At 41.9% G+C, this 20,414-nt stretch overlaps 1 protein-coding gene across 2 annotated transcripts in view; it reads left to right on the top strand.

Annotated features, from left to right (window-relative positions):
* SBNO2 (strawberry notch homolog 2) overlaps window positions 1-11,157 on the top strand; it is a 69,298-nt gene extending 58,141 nt beyond the window's left edge. For both annotated transcript variants that reach the window (XM_083182399.1, XM_083182408.1), the window contains 8 exons: window positions 4,145-4,216; window positions 5,024-5,167; window positions 5,282-5,376; window positions 5,467-5,559; window positions 5,646-5,777; window positions 7,295-7,371; window positions 8,620-8,810; window positions 8,957-11,157. In XM_083182399.1, coding sequence (XP_083038525.1) covers window positions 4,145-4,216; window positions 5,024-5,167; window positions 5,282-5,376; window positions 5,467-5,559; window positions 5,646-5,777; window positions 7,295-7,371; window positions 8,620-8,810; window positions 8,957-9,393 — 1,241 coding nt within the window. In that variant the 3' untranslated portion in view covers window positions 9,394-11,157. The remainder of the gene's footprint in view (window positions 1-4,144; window positions 4,217-5,023; window positions 5,168-5,281; window positions 5,377-5,466; window positions 5,560-5,645; window positions 5,778-7,294; window positions 7,372-8,619; window positions 8,811-8,956) is intronic.
* Window positions 11,158-20,414: the final 9,257 nt, after the last annotated feature.

The raw sequence follows: 20,414 nt of genomic DNA, 5'->3' as shown, positions 1-20,414 counted from the left end.
ATACAAGTAGCAGCAGCTTTCTGGGGATTCAGTCCTTCAGCAATATGGTGTGTACATGTTCATGCAACATATTCAGGCCTGGCACAGCTAAAACATTCTAGCTGCTATGGGAATAGGAAGAAGTGGGCAGTGCTCACTGCGTGCAAATGTCAGCAGTGGCATGCAGAGAATGTGAAAAGCTGTTTTACCATATGGAATGCAGAGATCCAGTTGATGCACACCCTGGGGCAGATGTATTAAGCCTTAATGAGATAAATTCAAGGGTGATAAAGAGAGATAAACGTCCAGCCAATCACATCCTAATTGCCATGTTAGTAAGGTCAGTAAGAGCTGATTGGCTGGACGTTTATCTCTCTTTGGGCAGTATTCAATGAAAAAGTTCTCCGTGCATGGAGAGCGTTTTATTTAGCTCTCCATGCACTCTCCGTGTTCCGGAGGGCTCGCTGCCACTCCTGCTCCCTCTATTCAATGTGGTTAAGACTCGCCGCCACTCGCGGCGAGTCTTAACCCCTGCAGGGAGCAGGGAGCTTTCAGGGAGCCGGAAGCAGCCAGAGAGATTAAAGTCTCCCTGGCTGCTCCAGAGGACTGTGGAGGGGAGGGGGGCTCTCCAGGACCCAGGCTGCACCCCCCTATAGCCAGCGGGGGACCCAGTATTCACTGCACCGTTCGTGCATAGTTACGTTCGGCTGCAGTGAATATATGAATATCTAATGAGCGGCTCGGGCCCCCTGCTGGCTGCACTGTGTAAAAAAAAAAAAGAAAAAAAAATATTTTTTTTTTAAATTAAATATATATTCATGTGCTATAAGCACATGAATAAAAATAACATGCCCCTTCACAGGAAAAAAAACCTGATTTTTTGACACCAAAATTTAAAAAAAAAACCTTTACGTTCAAAAGTTCACATTCCAGCTCTCCATCAAAAGATGGAGAATTGCTACACGGAGAGAGACGGAGAAAATCACTTAAAAAGACGGAGAATATTTCACATTGAATAGGGTAGCTCGCTTTTGGAGAGCAAAATGCTCCATCCAAGGCGAACAAAGCACAAGTTCTCCACAAAACACGGAGAACTTTTCTCATTGAATACTGCCCTCTATCACCCTTGCATTTATCTCTTGTTATGACTGAATACATCTTCCCCATTGTGTGATTGGTGAACTCCACTAGTCTTTGTATCGCTGATGCATCATCTCAAGGGATAGGAAGCTAAAACAATTTGTAGAGTCTGTGTTCACCAATTTGGGGATTTTCATTCACACACCCTCCCCCTTCACTTTGTCTAGATCCCCAAAACTATCTGCAGCTGAGCAGACTCCTTGGACAAGGGCCTCTGTTAGGGTGCTCACTGCTTGCTCTAATCTCCTCTTGATTGTGGATAACATCAGTGAGGCTAGTCCATACTTGGATGAGGCCGCCCTGAAAACTGACACCCTACCCTCATTTTCGCTTTATTCAGCGTCTGCAAGGAGATCATTATGGCTGCACTCTTGCCATGTTAATAATGACTCCAAAAAAGGCACTGGGCACATAAGAACAGCTTTCTTGCCCTTGGCTGCTCCAAAGGTTAAAAAGTCTTACTTTTGCTTTCGTGCAAGTCCAGATGTCAAACCCTACTCTGGAGTTCAGGCTCCTTTCTCCATCCAAACCTCGTGGGCAGCCCGCTGTGCGGCCTCCTCCAAATACTTAAAATTTAAGAAACAGCAGTTCTGATGCTGTTGCCTGCAGGCCCCTGAAACCAGGTCAAAAACCAGCGGTATCACATGGCAGGTCCCCATATTCAAAAACCCCAGGGTAGGAAGCCGACTTCTTTTTGACATTGTGTGTTGGAAAACACATGTGACTCATGGGTCTGGTTTCCTGGGGATACTCCCTCACCTTTCAGACCAGCTGCTTGTATGGTTCTTTTCCCGCCGATCTTTCAATCAACTTCAGAGAAGAAGCTGCCCTTCCGGCCATGCCACCTCTCTTCTGAAAGCAGTCATAGTGGTCCTAGTTTCCTTCCTTTAGAGAGGGACAGGGTTTACTTCACCCTGTTTCTAGTTCAAAAGTTTCTCAAAATCCTCAGTTTCAGGATGGAGCAGCTGTGATCCATCATGCAGTTGTGTCCTGAAACCTGGAAGACAACAAAACCTCCTAGGATATTCAGACAAATACTTGCATACTCCCATTTGCAAGGATTATCTAGGGTTCCTTTTTTATTTTATTTTATGCCATTCGGACAATTCGTTTCAGGACTTACCTTTTCAGACTCTTGGCCAGCACCGAAGGTGTTTATATAAAAAAAAAAAACGCACCGTAGGACCACCTGTATGTTTAGGGTGGCACCATGGTTATGATTTTTCTAAACCCCTTATGGTTATTAGTATATTCTTGTAACTCTTTTGTGTCCTGTTCTATATCCCACTGTCCCAGTGTCCACCGTGGATTCAGAACAAAAAGACATTTAACAGGAGACATAAATGCAGTTTTTTTTTTCTATCTACAATGGGGCTTGTGAGCAATGACAGCAGTAAGCAAATCACTATGCTATGAATGGAGAGAAATCTGTCCTTGTTCAGCAGCCGCCTCGGCCTTTCCTACTTAGTGCCCCCCCCCCAGTGCATCCACTGTCTCTGGTAGTTAAGCCACTTCCTCTTTCCTCCTTTGTCTGTCTGTTACCTAGTCTTATTTTAATACTCTTTTTGTTAACAATTGTAAAGTGCAAGAGCGTCATATAAGTAACAATTAATAAATAAATGAAGTACAAAAATTATTGCTAGACTTTTTGACAGTATGATTTTTTAGAAAAAAAATCTTTAGGAGTTTGTTCTACTTTGATATATATCTTTTGGTGTGTACACACGGTGAGATGTGCCATGCGATGCGATCCCTGATGCCATCGCTTCGCACGGCATGCATGCGATGGCATACAATTTTGACTGTATAGTGCAGATCTGCACTATATAGTCAAGGCAGCCAAGTCTTTCTGCCATGCGATACGGGAGCGTGCGTGCAATACCGATGCGATTCTGACTATATAGTCAGAATCGCAGGGTGATTGTACCCGTGTGTACACACCATTAGAGGCGATATCCAGTTTCAAATATTTATCTTGCATACTTGCTAACAATTGACCGTTTCTGGCTTTGCCACATTCTTTTGGATGCTGGAATGTGGGACTGTTCCCACCAATATCTGGGCTGTTTATGGGTAGATGTAAGTCTGCATCTCTCCCTTGTGTGTATCAGGCTGGTTAAAAAAAACTGTGAATGGCCCCTGTATGCAATGCAATGTTCCTGTTGGGCATTGTGAGCTTTATTCTAGTTCACTCTTTCTGACAAAATCCTTCTTAGATGAACAAAACCATGTGTGCTGCAGGGGGGCAGATGTTACTTGTGCAGTGAGAATTAGATTTGGGTGGGGTTTTACTTCAAAGTGAGATCTATATTGCAGTGTAAAAATAAAGCAGCCAGTATTTACCCTGCACAGAAACAAAATAACTCACCCAAATCTAATTCTCTCTGCACATTTTACATCTGCCCCACCTGCAGTGCACATGGTTTTGTCCATCTAAGAAGGATTTTGTCAGAAGAGTGAACTAGAATAAGGCCCTGTGTGCTTTGTGTACCTGCTTCACAAACTATTTGCTTCAAATCTAGTGTTGTAAATATGGTACGCAACATAACCAGACACCTTATCAGAGCAAACAGAGAGCAATTTATAATTTAGTTATTGTACATGGAAAAAAGTTATGCTTTATTATTATTATTATTATTATTATTATTATTATAATTTTATTTATAAGGCGCCACAAGTGTTTCGCAGCGCCGTACAAAGGAACAATACAGGGAGACAAAACTTGGCATAACATTGAATAAATAACAAAAATACAGTACAAATAAAGAGCACCACAGTTCAATACACATTACAGCTTAAATGTAAGTAGTGAGGACCCAATCAACATACAACTAGAGGCTTGAGGCCAATGATGGAGATGAGTATGAAGATGGTCACTGAGTGTTGGAGTAAAGGAGAGCTGTGAGTGAAATGTGAAGAGAAGTGGGCTTTGACAACAGGAGGGAAGAGGGCTTTAGTTTTCTTACTCATATACTGTATGTCTGACATGGTTTTTGCTTTTTTCTTTTTTTTTTTTTCTCCTTAGATATTAAGCAAGGTCTACTATCAGTGGGTATTTGCTGTAGAGAGACAAAGTACAACGTCGTTGTTGATAAAGGTATGAAAACAATGATCAGAATTGCCATTTTATGGCACTGGCAGACATTTTGTGATTAAGACAGTATCCTTCAGAATGCAGTTATTTCTAGCAATATCATTAGTGTTCTCCCCAGAAAATTTTCAGAGCCGGGTGGCAGTAAGAAGTAGCCAGGTGGGGGTCTTTGCAATAAAAAAAATTGGGGAGCTGCATGGTCAGAGGGGTGTGTTTAGCACCACCTACTGGCACTCATTGCAGTTAAAAAGTCTCTCAGCCCACACTCAAACACACACTAAATTTACACTGTAATGCCTACTCGTCACACACCCATTACATGCCGTAATGCCCATTACACGTTATGCCACATAACTGCCGCTTACCTATATGCTCCTTGCTATGGGTTGCAGGCTCTATACCAGGGGGGATTACCCCTCCTCCCCACACCAGAGAGGAGGAGCCCTGGCCAAGTGAGACGGGAGACAGTGCACCAGTGAGTGGGAGCCAGGCAGTGCGGTGGACAACGCACCCAGCAGGTCAGCGGCTATTTCAAAACTTGTGCAGGCTTGCGAGCCAATCAGGAGCCACCACTGTCGCTCTTGATTAGCTGCAGGACCGCAAGCTCCAATTGGCTCGTGAGTGAGCCAGCACGCTTTTTGAAATAGCCGTGGACCTGCCGGCTGGGTTGTCCACTACTCTGCTCAGCCAGGGGAATGCTGGGCGGAGCGTCCGAAAAAACAGCACTGGGATGAACACTGCATTATGTGATGCACTTTCTGTTGTAGTCCCTTCTATCACTTTCTCTCTTTTATTTTTCTGCTCTCCTATCAGAGTGTTCTGTGACAAAGTTTCTGAATCGAATGCTCGGCCTGGAAGTCCACAAACAAAACAGCCTGTTTCAGTTTTTCTCCGATACCTTTGACTATCTCATTGAGAAGGACAAGAAAGATGGAAAATATGACATGGGTATATTAGGTAAGGCATGCATGGGCCCATACGTATATTTGATGCTTTAGTTTGGAATCTCTAAATGTTCATTTGCATTATGGCTTCCCTGAAATGACTGCATGAAACTCTTAATTTCTTCAGATCTGGCTCCTGGAGTGGATGAGATCTACCAAGAAAGTAAGGAGATTTTTATGACACCTGGGCATCCTCAGGATGGACAAGTTGTGTTCTACAAGGTAATTGTTCTGCTGCTGTGTGTAACTTGTGAGTTATTTTTTGTTTGTGCAATCCTCTGAAACACTACATCTATCAAATGCCTTTTACAGATTAGCGTGGACCGTGGTATGAGTTGGGATAAAGCTTTGGAGAATTCCCAGCATCTCCAAGCTCCAAATGAAGGCTTCTATCTGTCTTATAAGGTGTGTGGAGGTTATTCCTTTTACGGAGTCCGTTTCATTTTCATTTGTTTACTATGTTGCAATTTGTTCGTTTGCTTCATCCACAGGTCCGAGGTGACATGTATTCTGCCGTTTTGGCTGAGCATAGACATGGAAAGTCATTTAATCTGTATAAACCTAACATTGGGAAACAGAGCCAGCCAGAAACTCTAGATAGCCTGCTCAGCAAATATTGTAAGGTATGTCCACCTATGCATCATCAAGAAGCTTTCGCACTAACTGAAATACATTTCTTCAGGTGGTAGATTCCATTGCATCATGCGGTTAGCCAGTTATGGCCTATGTGTAAGCAGTGTGTGTGTGATATTTATTTTCACTTTGTCATGTTTTTGCCACAGTAATCTTGGCAGAGATTTGGAACATATATGGTTGTGCTTTATTTTAGCTTTACTTTAGCTTTGAGGGCAGCTCAGGCTCTTTTTTTTGTTGGGCACAATTTTTGTGTAATTGCTCCTGAATCTGTATTATGTATTATACATTAGATACATCTGCCTACTGAATCTTTATCTCGAGTGCCACCGCCATCGATCTATTTATTTATTGCTGCACTACACAGTTGCTTGTTGTGAATGTCAGTGGTCCTGAGGAAGGGGCGTAAGCCTCGAAACTGTAGACCACCTTTGACTGACATCGTTTTTCACCATGTTTTAATACAAGTCTTTTTCACTATTTGGAGAGTGCCGCCTCTTGCTTCCATCATTTGGAATCCGTATATATATATATATATACTTCGATGGTCTGGCACTCCAAATGATTAACACACAATGTCCCGGGTGCCCTCACAGAATAAACGTTATAGACATGCAGAGGTGCGGCACTCCTGGTATAAATAATGACTCATAGTCGGGAAGTTTCCACGACTATGAGTCATTATTTATACCAGGAGTGCCGCACCTCTGCATGTCTATATATATATATATATATATATATATATTTCTCGAACTTTCAATAGATCCTGCCCTGGGTGCGTTCAGTAAGCATTAGATAGATTTCACAAAAATCTGCGTCACTCCAAGGGTCTTTTAAACTTGTAGATGATTTTATTGCATTACAGCAATGTGAGCATAATCAAAATAGTGCGATAAATGGCCAGGCTTGACGGCTGACGTTTCAATGCCGGACTGGCATTTTTATCAAGGCCTGCTGGCTTACCTGCAACAGAAAATGTACATACTTTGAACCTTGGAGTGACGCAGATTTTTGTGAAAAAAAAAAAAATATATATATATATCGCGTAATGCAGCCTTACATATTATTTACACTGTGTTTGTGTCTGATCATTGGATTAATATTGGATTATTTTGGAGTGCACCAGGAAAGTTGTCGCTGATTGCAGGGTGCCGACATACAGTGGACTCTCTCTCTCTCGAGTGCCACCGCCATATTCTCTCTCTCGATATATCACACAAAGAGATGTGGCCCTTTGTGTTGCGCTATAAAAATGGCAGCACTTCTATGAAACCTCGCTGTTAATTGAGGATCAAGCAGATAGATAGAAAAGATACAGGTACAGAAGTGCTATATATAGATATAGATAGAGATAGAGATAGAGAGATATAGATATATATAGAGAGAGAGAGAGGAGCATAGTAGATGTAGATATTTCTGAGCAGGAATGTACCAGAAATGTGACCAATGGTTTAGAATATTATTGCATGTAACTGATAATATTTTCTGAATTGAATGCATATTTCAGGTAACGGCAGAGGAGGCTCAGCAACATTGGGAACGTCAGTATATTTTCTCCTTCAGCAATTGCACCCACACCATGTGGTGAGTTACTGTGGTGACGTGTATGTCTATTTTTCGTCTCTTAATGCTTGTCTAGACAAGTATTTTTTCAGAAAGCGTTAACGTTGTTTTCAAAATGGGAAGTATGCGGCCGGTAAGCTAGCTTAGAGGTCTACCGATCCATTATGCTATGCTACATATATTGTCCATATGGTAGCAATGAACAGTGAATTCTGCCCATGTAATAGATCCTTGGCCGATGTTCTACTTTCTGCTTGGTATGCAACACTAGCAGGCTGTGGAAGGTGCTCCGTTTCATATGACCAAACAGGGTTATATAATTGTTGTCTTTCTCTAATAGAGAGGCTCTAACATTAAAATGGAAAGGCTTCAAATAAGTGGTAAATTGTAATAGCCTGAGAGGTGTAGGCTGTGTGGGAGTTTGTGAGAGTGCCATTTACAATGCAAAACTGCCATTAAGTCACACACACAGCAGGCTATTACATTGGTCATATCAGAGCTGGTGAAGTACATTTTGAGTTGATTATTATTTTCAATTTGCTAGACCTCACAGTGCCAACATAACTGAGCAACAAATGTTAACTTACTATTGTATATTGTATTTGCTTCCAGTATACCTATTCAAATGAATGACTTTTGGCTTTATAACACATAAGTAGCGCAGTGTAATGGTTAGCATTACTGCCTCGCAGCGCTGAGGCCATGGGTTCGATTCCCACCATGGCCCTAACTGTGCGGAGTTTGTATATTCTCCCCATGATTGCGTGGGTTTACTCCGGGTACTCCGGTTTTCTCCCGCATTCCAAAAATATTCTGGTACGTTAATTGGCTCCCACAAAGTTAACCTTAGAATAAGTGTGTATGTATACATGTGATAGGGAATATACAGTGTAAGCGCTGCAGAATATGTGTGCGCTATATAAGAAACTGATAATAAATAAATAATAAATGATTCACCTCATTATATTCCTAATTTATTTTGTATTCGGATTTTGGGCTGCATTCTCTAAGCACAGGGTTTCAGAGGTGTTTGTTGGTGGTTCTTGATGCAGTATTTAAAAGGAAAATAAAATGAAATGCAAACCCATTGTGTTATACATTTTAATATTAAATTCTGCATCCAGAACCACAGACCTGCATCTTAAGGCCAACATTTTTTGTCAAACTTTTTGTTTATTTTTTAAATGTTTTTCTTACTTTCTTATTCCTCACTAGATAACCTCTTTTTTACGTTCTACTGACTTACACTTCTTGTTTGTTTTTGTATAGGAATGGGAACTGTAAGCTTGTGCAGCAGGGTAAGGAGTGTGTACAAGGACTACGTCTACGACATTACTACATGTTGTGTGGTTCTCTGCTGCGTGTCTGGAGTCGGATGGCATCTGTGATATCTGACATTACCAGCAGCAGTTACCTACAGATTGTACGTTTAAAAACCAAGGATAAACACAAACAAGTGGGTAAGTAGCTGGCAGCACGCCCATTACTTCTCCCAAGGCAGACCCTGAATCTTTCATCCGTCATCAGCTGGCATCACTGACTCTGCTGGGAATAAGAGTATACTGTGCCTCCATTATTTATTTCTCTCTCTCTCTCTCCCCATCAGGCATTAAGATTCCAGAATCGTGCGTTTATAAAGTGCAGGAGGAGCTGAAACAGATGGATTTGAATGTCAAGCGCAGACATGAGGAATCCCGAAAGAATGCTGAACGTCTCTCTTTGGTCTCCCTGCCCTCAGCAGCCCCTCCATTGGACCTCTCCTTACCTTTTTACCGTCCACCTCCTTTTCCAGTTTGTGATGTTTTGGACCTGACTTACAGCCCTCCACTGACAAGTGCACAGGAACAGCGTGGGTATACTTTCCCTGACAGTCTAGGGAACATTCTCTCTCCTAGTGACCCTAACCCCAGCCAGCAATTTAATGTTCGAGAAATTATAGAAGAGATGCTGCAAAAACTAAAAACTCCAGATCCAACTCCTACAGACCGTCAGAGTGTGATTCAATTTAGTGGAGAGCACAATGACTTCTGGGATACAGGCTAATGTTTGGACATTTACCCTTGATATCAGACCAGCAGACCTGCCCCACAGCACTGTTCCAGCAGTCTGACGCCATCATTTAATGCTGTGCTCTACAGAGAAAGGAAATCTAGATCTTCACAGCTCAAAGGAAGCAGTGCACTGTTCATCATATTCAGAGGACCAAGTGTCATGCAGATGTTTATCGTGGCATGCCCGTTTTCTTACAAACACATCCGTTACCCAGACTTTCTGACTAGCTGACGCATTAGGTGCTGCACACTGCAGTCTGTCCCTATTTTTTGGGACCTGAAATCTGCAGAATGCACACTGGGAACCCTGCACTTTGAGTTTCTGTCCTCAGTTCCTTTTTTCCAACCTAGGATAGGTATGGTATTTCTTTCCCAGTGTATATAGGTTCTCCTGTGTTCATGAGCTGACTCTTCACAGCGCTCAGCACTTTATCTTCTTCTCTGCAGAGCTTGCTGAAAAAGCCTTGGGCAGAGCAATTGCATGAATGAGCAGAGTAATACATGTATGGGAAGGGGCGGGAGAGAGACACACTTGGGTTTTCATTGTGTATTGTTATTTTAACCTTTGCTAATCTTTGCACTATTTGCTGCCTCATGACCACCTCCCTGTGGATAGAAGGGGCCTTGGTGTCTGCTCAGGGTATATTTGTGTATATATATATATTTATATCCATATCTGTATATCTCAGGCTGGTTACCGTTTGCCAGACAGCGGCAGACACTGTTTAAGTTTTATGCCAAAGAAATTTACTTTTCCTTCCCACCTTTTAATAAATATTAATATATTAATTGTCCATGTGGAAAATGTAGCTTGCCCAGTTCCCGGTGTCCGTGCATTTGTGCTTTCTGGTTGGTAGGTTATACTGCCAATAAATCAGCTATTCTATGTATTATATGAATTGTTAAAAGGGACAGCTGCATGATTGTAGTCAATAGCAGTACCATGCTGTACACAAATGCACCAGACATTGGGAAAATGGAAAGACACGTAAAGCAGTCTGCTGGCATACAGTGCTACACGTATATTACCTCTGTAAGAACGCATCAGATCCATTTAAATCCAGGCCTGCATTCAGGACATGCATTACATTATATATTGCATTGTAGGTTTTGTTGGATTTTATAGAGGAACCAAACTTGTATTGATATTATTATAGCGATACATACTCACTGTCTACTCTGTGCAATTTCTGGATTTTTTTCCTTGAGCCTTATGTACCAATATCACATTGTGAATAGATTTATTTTATTTATTGTTCTGTCCTTTTTGAGGGTGGAGTTTGGTCTGGAAATACAATTCTTGAATGTTATGTAATGATAAAGCTTTTGTCTGTTGGACTGTTAATACTTCTAGTACAAGTCCAGTTAGTGAATGGTCATTAAAATAGGCAACATAGGAATGCAAGCAATCCCCATTTTACAGCAATGAAGAGCTCTTGTGTACTCTTGTCAGTTTATATTTTAGGTTGCATTTCAGTGCTTTACATTTTCTATTTCCGCACAATGGTTTGCATTTCACAACACCAATGACAGTGATGCTTCAGCTGGGGTGCGGCTTGTTGTGCTGGCATGTCTCACTGACTCACTAGGTTTTCTTGGAACTTCTCGGTTTGCTCAGTTTCAGCACTGCCCTGCCTATACTGGCAGCTTTCCGAACTCCCCACACACATTGTGTAACCCCTCTGCCTGCCAGTGGGCTTCTAATTCCAGTTGTCTCTTCTACACATTGTACGCTGCATTAAAACCATCAACCAAAGATTAAAGTGTGTCTTGCATAGAAGCAAACTTCCACTCTGCCCCTTACTCGGAAGACATCCCTATCATTATGGCAGACACTTCAAAGCAATACGTATCATGAACACCGCTATAGTGAATCATTTTATGCAATGTCCTTCGATCAGTGCCTTGCTCTTCTTGTACATAAGTAGTTTGTGTACACCACTGCTGAATGCTGCACCTCTTATTTAATGTGTTTTATGTGTTTACTCAATGCCGAACTGTTTCTCAGGTATTTTTTACCCCTTTTACTGTCAGGGAATTCTGCGACACATTTCTCTGGAATTAGTGCATGCCCCTCTGGCAGTAAAGGGGTCAAGAGGAGCTGCTGCTGCTGCCCCCTCCATCTCGTCACGTTAATCTTCTGTGTACCCAGTAAGATCACTTCCCAGTGTCTGTGATGTTTGACAGGTTCTACAATTAAGTTATTATGGTGCGCGTGTGCTACTGACTCTGCATCCTGTCGCACATGGGTCTTAAACATATATTTATGTCTGTAAAAAAAAACAACCTAAAATATCTATATATGTATACAGTTTTATCTAGAAATATGTGCCTTCAACGAATTCCTACATTTTCTATTTGTAACTGAAGGCTGCGTTCACAGCTACTCAGTAAAGATTTCAATGTAAATACAAATCTCTGAGTCTCTTTGATCTGAAAGTGTTTTTTATTGTAATACTAACATTGTGTTACAGGCCTGTGCCACCACATCGCACTGTATTTGTATAGTGGTGTGTACTTAATGGTATCCCAATGGCTGATGGTGTCTTCATAGACAGTCAATAGGTCTACACCATATGGTCAACACGGATCCGGTTGACGCATGAAAAGGTCAACATGAGATTTTGGGGATTTTTTTTTTATACTTAACCATCCTTGTGGACTCTGAAGCATGGCGAGCAAGCTATGCAATGGGGGGCGGGGTATACTAATTTAAGGTTAAATGTGCTCAGGTGTCAACATTAACACCAAAGAAAGTGTTAAACTCTTACCGACCCTTTCATGTGTCAGTCTTGTGCATGGCAACCTTTTGGTGTTGACTAAGATGACATTGACCTAATATAGCTTACCTGTACTTACTTCTGTGGAGTGATATGTACTACCTTTTCTACCAAAATAGTGACTCTTATGCTGACCCTACATGCTTCTGTAATGCTATTTATTGCTTGTGTAATCCCACAAAGAGCCTGATTGATAATCCCATTAAAGTCGGTTTGCTTGTTAACAGGCATTTTAGTCAGTAAATCACAATTCTGACTGCACAGACAAGTCCATTAAAATTAAAGGAAACATCCAGCTGTTCAACTGTCCAGTTCATGCACAGTGACCAGATTTCATACTGTGTGTAGCCACATGGGACACTAGTTCTAAACTTGGCTGAACAATGGTTTCAGGCTGTGGGTGGCTGTTGTTAGAAATAACATTGCTCCACAAATTTAGCAGCGCATACAAAACCCCCTTGTACCGGTCTTCACTCGATGCAGGCAAGGCTGTTATGAACATTTATGCATAAGGTTGTAAGCTTGCAGCAGGGCTCTCCTACCTCCAAGTCTGTCTGTTGTAACCCAGTTTGTTTTATCACTGTCTACTATTATAAAGCGCAACGGAATCTGCTGCGCTATATAAGAAACTGTAAATAAATAAGGTGCCACTAGGGAACCATAGCGCTGTACACGGGGAAAGGGGAAGATTATACAAAGGTACTTGTTTCCTAGCACGGCGCCCATCGCATACCGTACTCAGTGGTGTGCGATTTAATATTCCCGCTAAATTAACAGGAGTGCTTGTACAATGAAATATCGCTTAGCATTGCATGCCAGCAAATGGCATGTGATGCGATTTTTAATTGTAGAAGCACCCTGAATGTTAAATGCACCCCCACTATCAACGCCAACCCGAAGCGTGGTGAGCGCAGCGGTGCACGTCCTCTGACCTTTTCCAGTGCTAGGAAACAAGTACCTATACAAATTAGCAATTCAATTTGCTGCGCTATATAAGAAACTGTTAATAAATACATTTTGTTCAGTGAAGGTTTTTTCTATCCACTGTGTTATTCTAATGGGGGCCTACACACGGTGAGGTTTTGCTGAGTGATCTGGGCAATGCAGATCACTCAGCAAGATTGCTCCGCACACAGTTATGAGCGATCTGTCAGGGCTAGTGCTCTCCGGTGAGAACACTGGTCCTGACCTGCAATCTAAATAGATTTTTCCAGCATGCTGTATATTAGCTTCGGCATCACTATGGCCCCTATACATGGAGAATGTATGGGCATTTCTAGGCAATTTAGTCAGCTTGTTTAGAAAATGCCCTGAAATCGCTCCGCGTGTAGGCCCCAAAAACACCTTCTAGCCTTGGTGAGACAGGATCATCGTTTTTGTTTAGGCTTTTGTCAGCTTTTTCTTAGTGTATGACCAATCAGATTGTCTTTGGGAATATGCTCAAGAATGTTAAAAACAAAAAAAACTGAATTCATGTTTAAATCCATAACTTTAAATCTTATATTCATACCGCTTTATTATGTAGATTGTTTAGCTTTCAGAAAATCATAAAGTATAATCCCTCCCCGTGTTATACTCATTGCATAACGTCAAAATAGGAGGGGTCTTTCTGTACTTCGCCAAGATGCGGGTTGTATTAACCAATAAAAGAGGAAAACAAATATAGGTACTTGTTTCCTAGCACGGCCACACCGATTTCCATCGGGGTGGTCGTGTCGGAAAAATCGCGTCCATCGCATGCGATTTGGTCGCATGCGATGCGATCGACGCGACCGACCCGATTTTTTAATTGAATCAAATGTGAATAGGGTCCCTGGGACCCGATTTTACATTGGATTCAATGTAAAATATTCCCTAGACCCCCAAATTTTATAACTTAAACCCCACCCCACGATAGACGCCAACCCGAAGCGTGGCGAGCGGCGGCGGTGCGTGTCCTCCGACCTTTTCATTCCCCTACTATCCACGTCGGCGTGGAGTTGAGAATATATAGTGCGGCGAGACCCGCGAGGGGAACGCGTATAACTTCACAGGTATACGCGTCCCCTCGCGGGGCTCGGTGGCTCGCTGCGCTCGCCACACTATATATTCTCAACTCCACGCCGACGTGGATAGTAGGGGAATTAAAAGGTCGGAGGACGCACACCGCCGCCCCTCGCGGGCTCGCCACGCTTCGGGTTGGCGTCTATCGTGGGGTGACGACGGGGCCATATATAATGTGAAATGGGTCATATTGGCCCATTTCACATTTTTCACATTTTTCACATTTTTCACTATGTGAGATGGACTTAATCAAGTCCATCTCATCTTGTGCCATTATAATGGCACAAGACCGACGCGATGCTCCCGATTTCAATGTTAAAAAATATTTTAACATTGAAGCCTATGGTAAAATCGGGGGCATTGCGTCGGTCGCATCGGGACCAATGTTAATGGTCCCGACCGACGCGATGCCCCCGATTTTTTTTTTTCTTTGCCGGTAAAATGGACCTGATTTCAAAGGAAATCGGGTCCATCGCGTGGATCGTGTACATTAACTTAAAGGTACACGATCCCAAAGATTGTGGCCGTGCTAGGAAACAAGTACCGATAGACTGACTAAATTATGTCATAGACTAGTTAGCCAAAATGTGGATACTACTCACTTGTGGGTTTTGTCCATATCAGGCATATCCCTTGTTAACAGTTGTCTAAATCAAACATACAGCCAGGCAAGCTCACAGAATGTTTGGTCATACTGAAGCACATGTCAGGTAAAATAAGTCTATTTTCACTTGCAGCATTTCCCAGCAAGTTCTAAACTGCCTCTGGAAGGAATGTCGCACAGGAACAACAGGTTGTGGTTGGTTTTCCATTGCTGACCAGCTGTACACAAGCCTCCACTTACCATGCAATGCCATCTACTGTCTGGAGTAGTAAATATGGGCTTGGTGGACGTTGACCATAAACCATTGAACATGATCTTTTAACTGTGAAGATGGGTGGAGGAGAATTACTTATCTGAGGCTTTATTTCATTGTTCGGCCTGGGTCCCTTATTTCCGGTGTTGCAGTTGTGATGGTAGAGTTTATAATAACATTGTGGGTTATCATATTAGCTTGATTTTTTTTTTTCTTTCTTTGTTCTGGCGATCCAGTTAGGATCGCCAATGAAAACAATAATTTTCACATGAAAAAAGACCGGTTCTGTAAAACCTGATTTTTGCAGGCCACTAATTTTGGGTGATTTTAACAAATCCCTGCTAAGCTGTGGCATGCACTGGCTTATCCGGGCAAATTGGATGACAAGGGACAAACCAATTGTTTCAGCTTTTGTGGCAAAAGTTAGGGGAAGTGTATGTTTCAGCATGAAAATACCCCAGTGCACAAAGCAAGGTGTAGTTGTGTTGAAAAACTTGGCCTTACTGTAAACCCCATTGCCCATCTGTGGAATGAATTGTATCTCTGACGGTGAGCCAAATTTACCTGCCAGCATCGTACACTAAAGCAGTGGTTCCCCAAACTCAGAGACCCCAAAAGTTCATGTTTTATACCCAGATGGTGCAATGTGTATCCCCAATTGTCAGTTCACCTGGAAACCTTGAAATGTTGGTGGTACTCTAGGACCAAATTTGGGGACCACTGATCTAACGACTGATTTGATGCATGTTCCTGAAGCCATGATGTAAAATAGTGGGGGCTGCTATAGTAGCAAAAGGGAGGTCAAATTTATATTAAATCATGAGTTTTTCAAATTCCAATATGAGCGGTAATGTTGTCTTTCCATTTTAGTGTTATGTGCTCTTTGTGGTGGTTTTGTTACTATTTTAAAGTGTATTAGTGTTTTCCCTTGACTATTCAGTACAACTTCTGGAAATGAAAGTACCAATATATATGATTTTTTTTTTTTTTTTTTATGTGACACTGTTAATAACAAGGCAGTGGTGTTGGATACAGTTGTGACATGAAGATGCTGCAAATGTCTTCCTCTTGCACAACATACTTCAGCTTCAAAAACGTATAGACTTACCTTCTCAGGTACATCCTTTTTTCCTGTGTATTGTTACTCTACACCCGAATTACTCCTTTTTTGTTATTAAACCACAGGTTCTCAAACTCGGTCCTCAGGACCCCACACAGTGCATGTTTTCCAGGTCTCCTCACACAATTACACAAGCTCCACCTGTGTTTTTTTTTTTTTTTTTTTTAAATGTGTCCGAGTAATGAGTGCACCTGCTGGGTACACACAAGACATCATTAACTATTGCCATTGAACTCCCGGGTGAATGATATAGCACAGATACACTGAATGATATAGCTAAGCATATGATTCAGTGATCCTGTCCCGCTCTGTACATCCAAATTAAGCTGCATGTACAGATGATGGAGGACATCATAAATGACCCACACAAGCTTGCATTGTAAGCTACATTGAGCATATACACTGGATGATATGACAAATGATATCTCTCAGAAGGGCCAAATTGACTGATATTGTTCTTAAACTGAGTATGTTATTAGAGATAACACTTGGCAGGCTTTTCCAGTTAAAGTGGTGGAAAAGCCTGCCAAGGTTACTATCCTAATAATCTTAAGTTAATAGTTTCCTTTTTCAAGCAGAAAGGAGGCCTAGTAGAAGGGCTGAGAGTTCATAGAAAATTATGCTCCAACTCTAGTTAAAATTGCCACTGATTTGTAGTATTTAATGAAGTTATTAAATAAACTAAACTATCAATGAGTAGTAGCAAATCACTAGTAGGCACTTTGTATAACCCTTTCAGTGCCAAGTGAAACTAGCCATGCAGTCATTTTTATTCATCATAATGATCTGTAATGTTTATCTTTTTTTATTTTTTTTATTTATAAAATAAATATGAGCAATGCTAGGATATTTAGTGGATATCTTGAACATCTCTCACAGATGTTAACACTCAAAGATTTAATACATTTTATTATGGTAACAACAAAACAATCTTCTAGGAGTTTTAACCTAAAGGAAATAGCAATGCATTTACCCTGAGTCTACTGTGAAATACAATACTGTACCCAAATCTGGTGGTATTATAATCTTCTATGGTCCTATAAAGCAATGGAAACCATTTTGCCAAATTCCTTGCAGTGCAGTCTAAACGTTGAGCCAAACAGATATGAAATTTATGCCTGAGATGTCAGCTGCTCCAGTGACCATCTCTGGCCTAATTGAAATTAAAGGAGACTCCTAAGTGACCGGCATAGACCTTTATAAAGAAGGTTAAAGGGCACTTATTCTGCACCAAATCTGTGACTTCTGTGCATCATTATATCTGCTTTTGTATATAATAGCGCTTAGGAAGACAGGGTTGTTGAAGGACAACTGATTTTTTTTTTTTTCATGAGTTTTAAATTCTTGCAGTTAGAAACTGCTATTGCAGCTATTAAAATGTCTTTCAGATGATTGATTGAAAATGGGCACAAAAAACTTAGGGGAGGAAGCAGTCTTAAGGTGCCCATACACACTCCGATCCCGGCAGTGCAATGTGTGCTTTGAGGTGTGCGCTCCCGCAGCACCTCATCGCACAGTACAAAAAGTATGTATCGCACAAGGCATGCAATGGATGCTATTTTAGCCCAGAACGCACACCGGGATCTGAGCGTGTATGGGCACCTTTAAGCCCCATACTCACTAGGCAATATTGTTCCCAATATTGCTCAGAAAGGGCTTTCTGTGTGTACACTCCATATTGTTAACGATGCTCGCTCCCACACCTCAGCATGACCATTGCTCCTTCCCCCGGCATTGGGAAATGTGAATGCACTTATGGATGCCTTTTTTCTGACTTTGCCAATATCGATGGGGGTGGGGACTTGTTTAGTTGTGTATGGGGCTTTAATGTAGAGGTGTGCACCAGATACTTCTCGCGCTTTGGTTTTGAATCTGGATTGGTTTTGCCAAAACCACCCATTTGTGTTTTGGATCTGTGTTTTATTTGTTTTTTTTTTTTGTAATTCATAGAAACAGCTAAAGTCACAGAATTATATTTTTTTCAATTTAACTCAATAGGCCAAAAGGTTGCATAGGGGTAGCTGGATGACTAAGCTAAGCAACACAAGTGGGCTTCACAAACCCGTGGCACTGCAGTGGCAGACAGGATAGCAATTGTAATGCAAAGAAAAGAGGTGCAAGTTGGAACTGTCCTTGGGCCCTTATTCATTGCAGTGATTGGGTTTGCCACATAATGAATTAATCGCTCTCTTCTTGCACAAACTGGATCTACAAAGGCAAGATGTCCTCTTTATCCTATGATTCTTCACCCCCTTCAATGTGTATATCCTCACATAGTATTAATTCGTACCTGCTGGATTCCACCATCACAGGTCCCTCTGTACTTTTCTGGAGGTAATTGCTGTTCTTCCTGGAGGAATTTATAATTCATTTTGATAAACATCCTCTTCACGTTTTGTGAAAGTAACCTGCAACGCCAATTGCTGACAAGGTTCTCAGCTGCACTAAAAACTTTTTCGGTGTACACACTGGAAGGGGGATAACTTGGGTAATATAAAGCCAGTCTGTGCAAGGGCCTCCAACTTGCTGCTTTTTCCTGCCAGTACAGGCACAGACTGTCTGACCTGTTTATTTGGATGCTGGCACCGATATAATCCTCCACCATTCTTTCAATGGGGACAGCATCGTATGCAATGATGGTAGGAAGCTTCTTCAGTCCAGACCAGATGTCCAAACTTGCTCCTGATTGCCCTGCATCACTGCCAGCTGTTCTGATTAAGGATGGCCATCGTTGCCATTTCTGCAACTGGCCATCGATAGTGCTTAACTATGCAATGGATGACCATCGATATTTTTACATATCGATGGTCATCCATCGTGTTTGATTGGCCTGTGGGCCATTTTATAGAAGAAGAGAAAAGGCTGTCATGAGTGTGGTGCACTCGGGAGAAAGAAAATTGTTTATCGTAAAAAATAACTTTTAATATTTAATTTTAAAATGGCGACATATAAAACACAACATACATGGGTAGAAATTGGGATAAGAATAAAAAGGAAAAATAAAGAAAGATTTTTCCTGCTTAGTGAACCCCGCTATCCCTTGATTCACTCTTTGAAGTGTACCGATTGGACTGGTGCACAGCGTGTGTCTTTTATTGTACTCACTATGGAGTTGACACGTGTGTGCGCTATCCTTATTGGTTGGTGTGGGTCCCCTTGAAATTTGGATCTAGTCTTATCAGGTGGATTGTGTGCAATGTCTCTTGGTGTGTACTAGGTGCTATTGCAATAAGTAGGTTATCATACAATTCTGGTGCTGACAAATATTTGCTCTCAAACTGCAGGGAGGTTTTAATGTTAAATAACAATTGTCATATAAGAGACGCATATGTTTGTAGGTCAAAATTCTCAGTTATTACGAGTATCCCTACAATGTGGGTTTCTCCAAAAACTGTCTATCTTGACCTCATGCGTCCTTTTGGTGACAGAAGCCGCTGCCCCAACAAGCCTGTTACATATCGATGGTCATCCATCGTGTTTGATTGGCCTGTGGGCCAATCAAAACACGGGGTTGGGGCTTCGCAGGTGTTGGGGGTGGAGCTATGCTCTGTGTCATGGCACTTTGGAAAAAGGAAAATATCGTTTGGCTATTCCATCGATGGAGGGAAATCATCTGGTTCGCCCCCATCGATGGCAAAAGTATTTGACATCGGCCATGAACCATCAATGATTTTGAATCATCGATGGTCGTTTTCTATCCCTAGTTCTGATTATGAAAATGCCATTTTTCCCTCATAGCCCCAGTTGCGGGAGAAATGAAGGAGCAGCTGTTGCCGTGTCATATTCTGTTTGAACTGACAATTTTCTCACCAGCAGGTCTTTGCACCTCTGCAGACTTGTGTCCGCCGGAAAGAGATACAATGTAGGCTCCCCAGGAGAGTCTAAGCGGGGTAAGTGGTTATGTGATGATATTTCTTTAAGACAGGCATGTCCAAACTGTGGCCCTCCAGCTGTTGTGAAACTACACATCCCAGCATGTCTTGCCATAGTTTTAGCACTACTTAATAACAAAATTGTGGCAAGACATGATTGGTTGTAGTTTCACAACAGCCGGAGGGCCATAGTTTGGACATGCCTCCTCTAAGAGATTTCCAGCGGTTTGCCTCAAGGAAACCGGTGATACACAGCATAGCCTGCCTAAGAATGAATTGGCATTTGTGAGATGCTGCTACTGGTGCCACTGCTATTATTGCTGCCTAAGGCAATACATCTG

The sequence above is a fragment of the Crinia signifera genome, chromosome 1, assembly GCF_055691185.1.
Source record: "Crinia signifera chromosome 1, ASM5569118v1, whole genome shotgun sequence".
NCBI lineage: Eukaryota > Metazoa > Chordata > Amphibia > Anura > Myobatrachidae > Crinia > Crinia signifera.
Note: the sequence above shows the minus strand (reverse complement) of the source record. Positions and strands in the feature narration are given on the sequence as shown.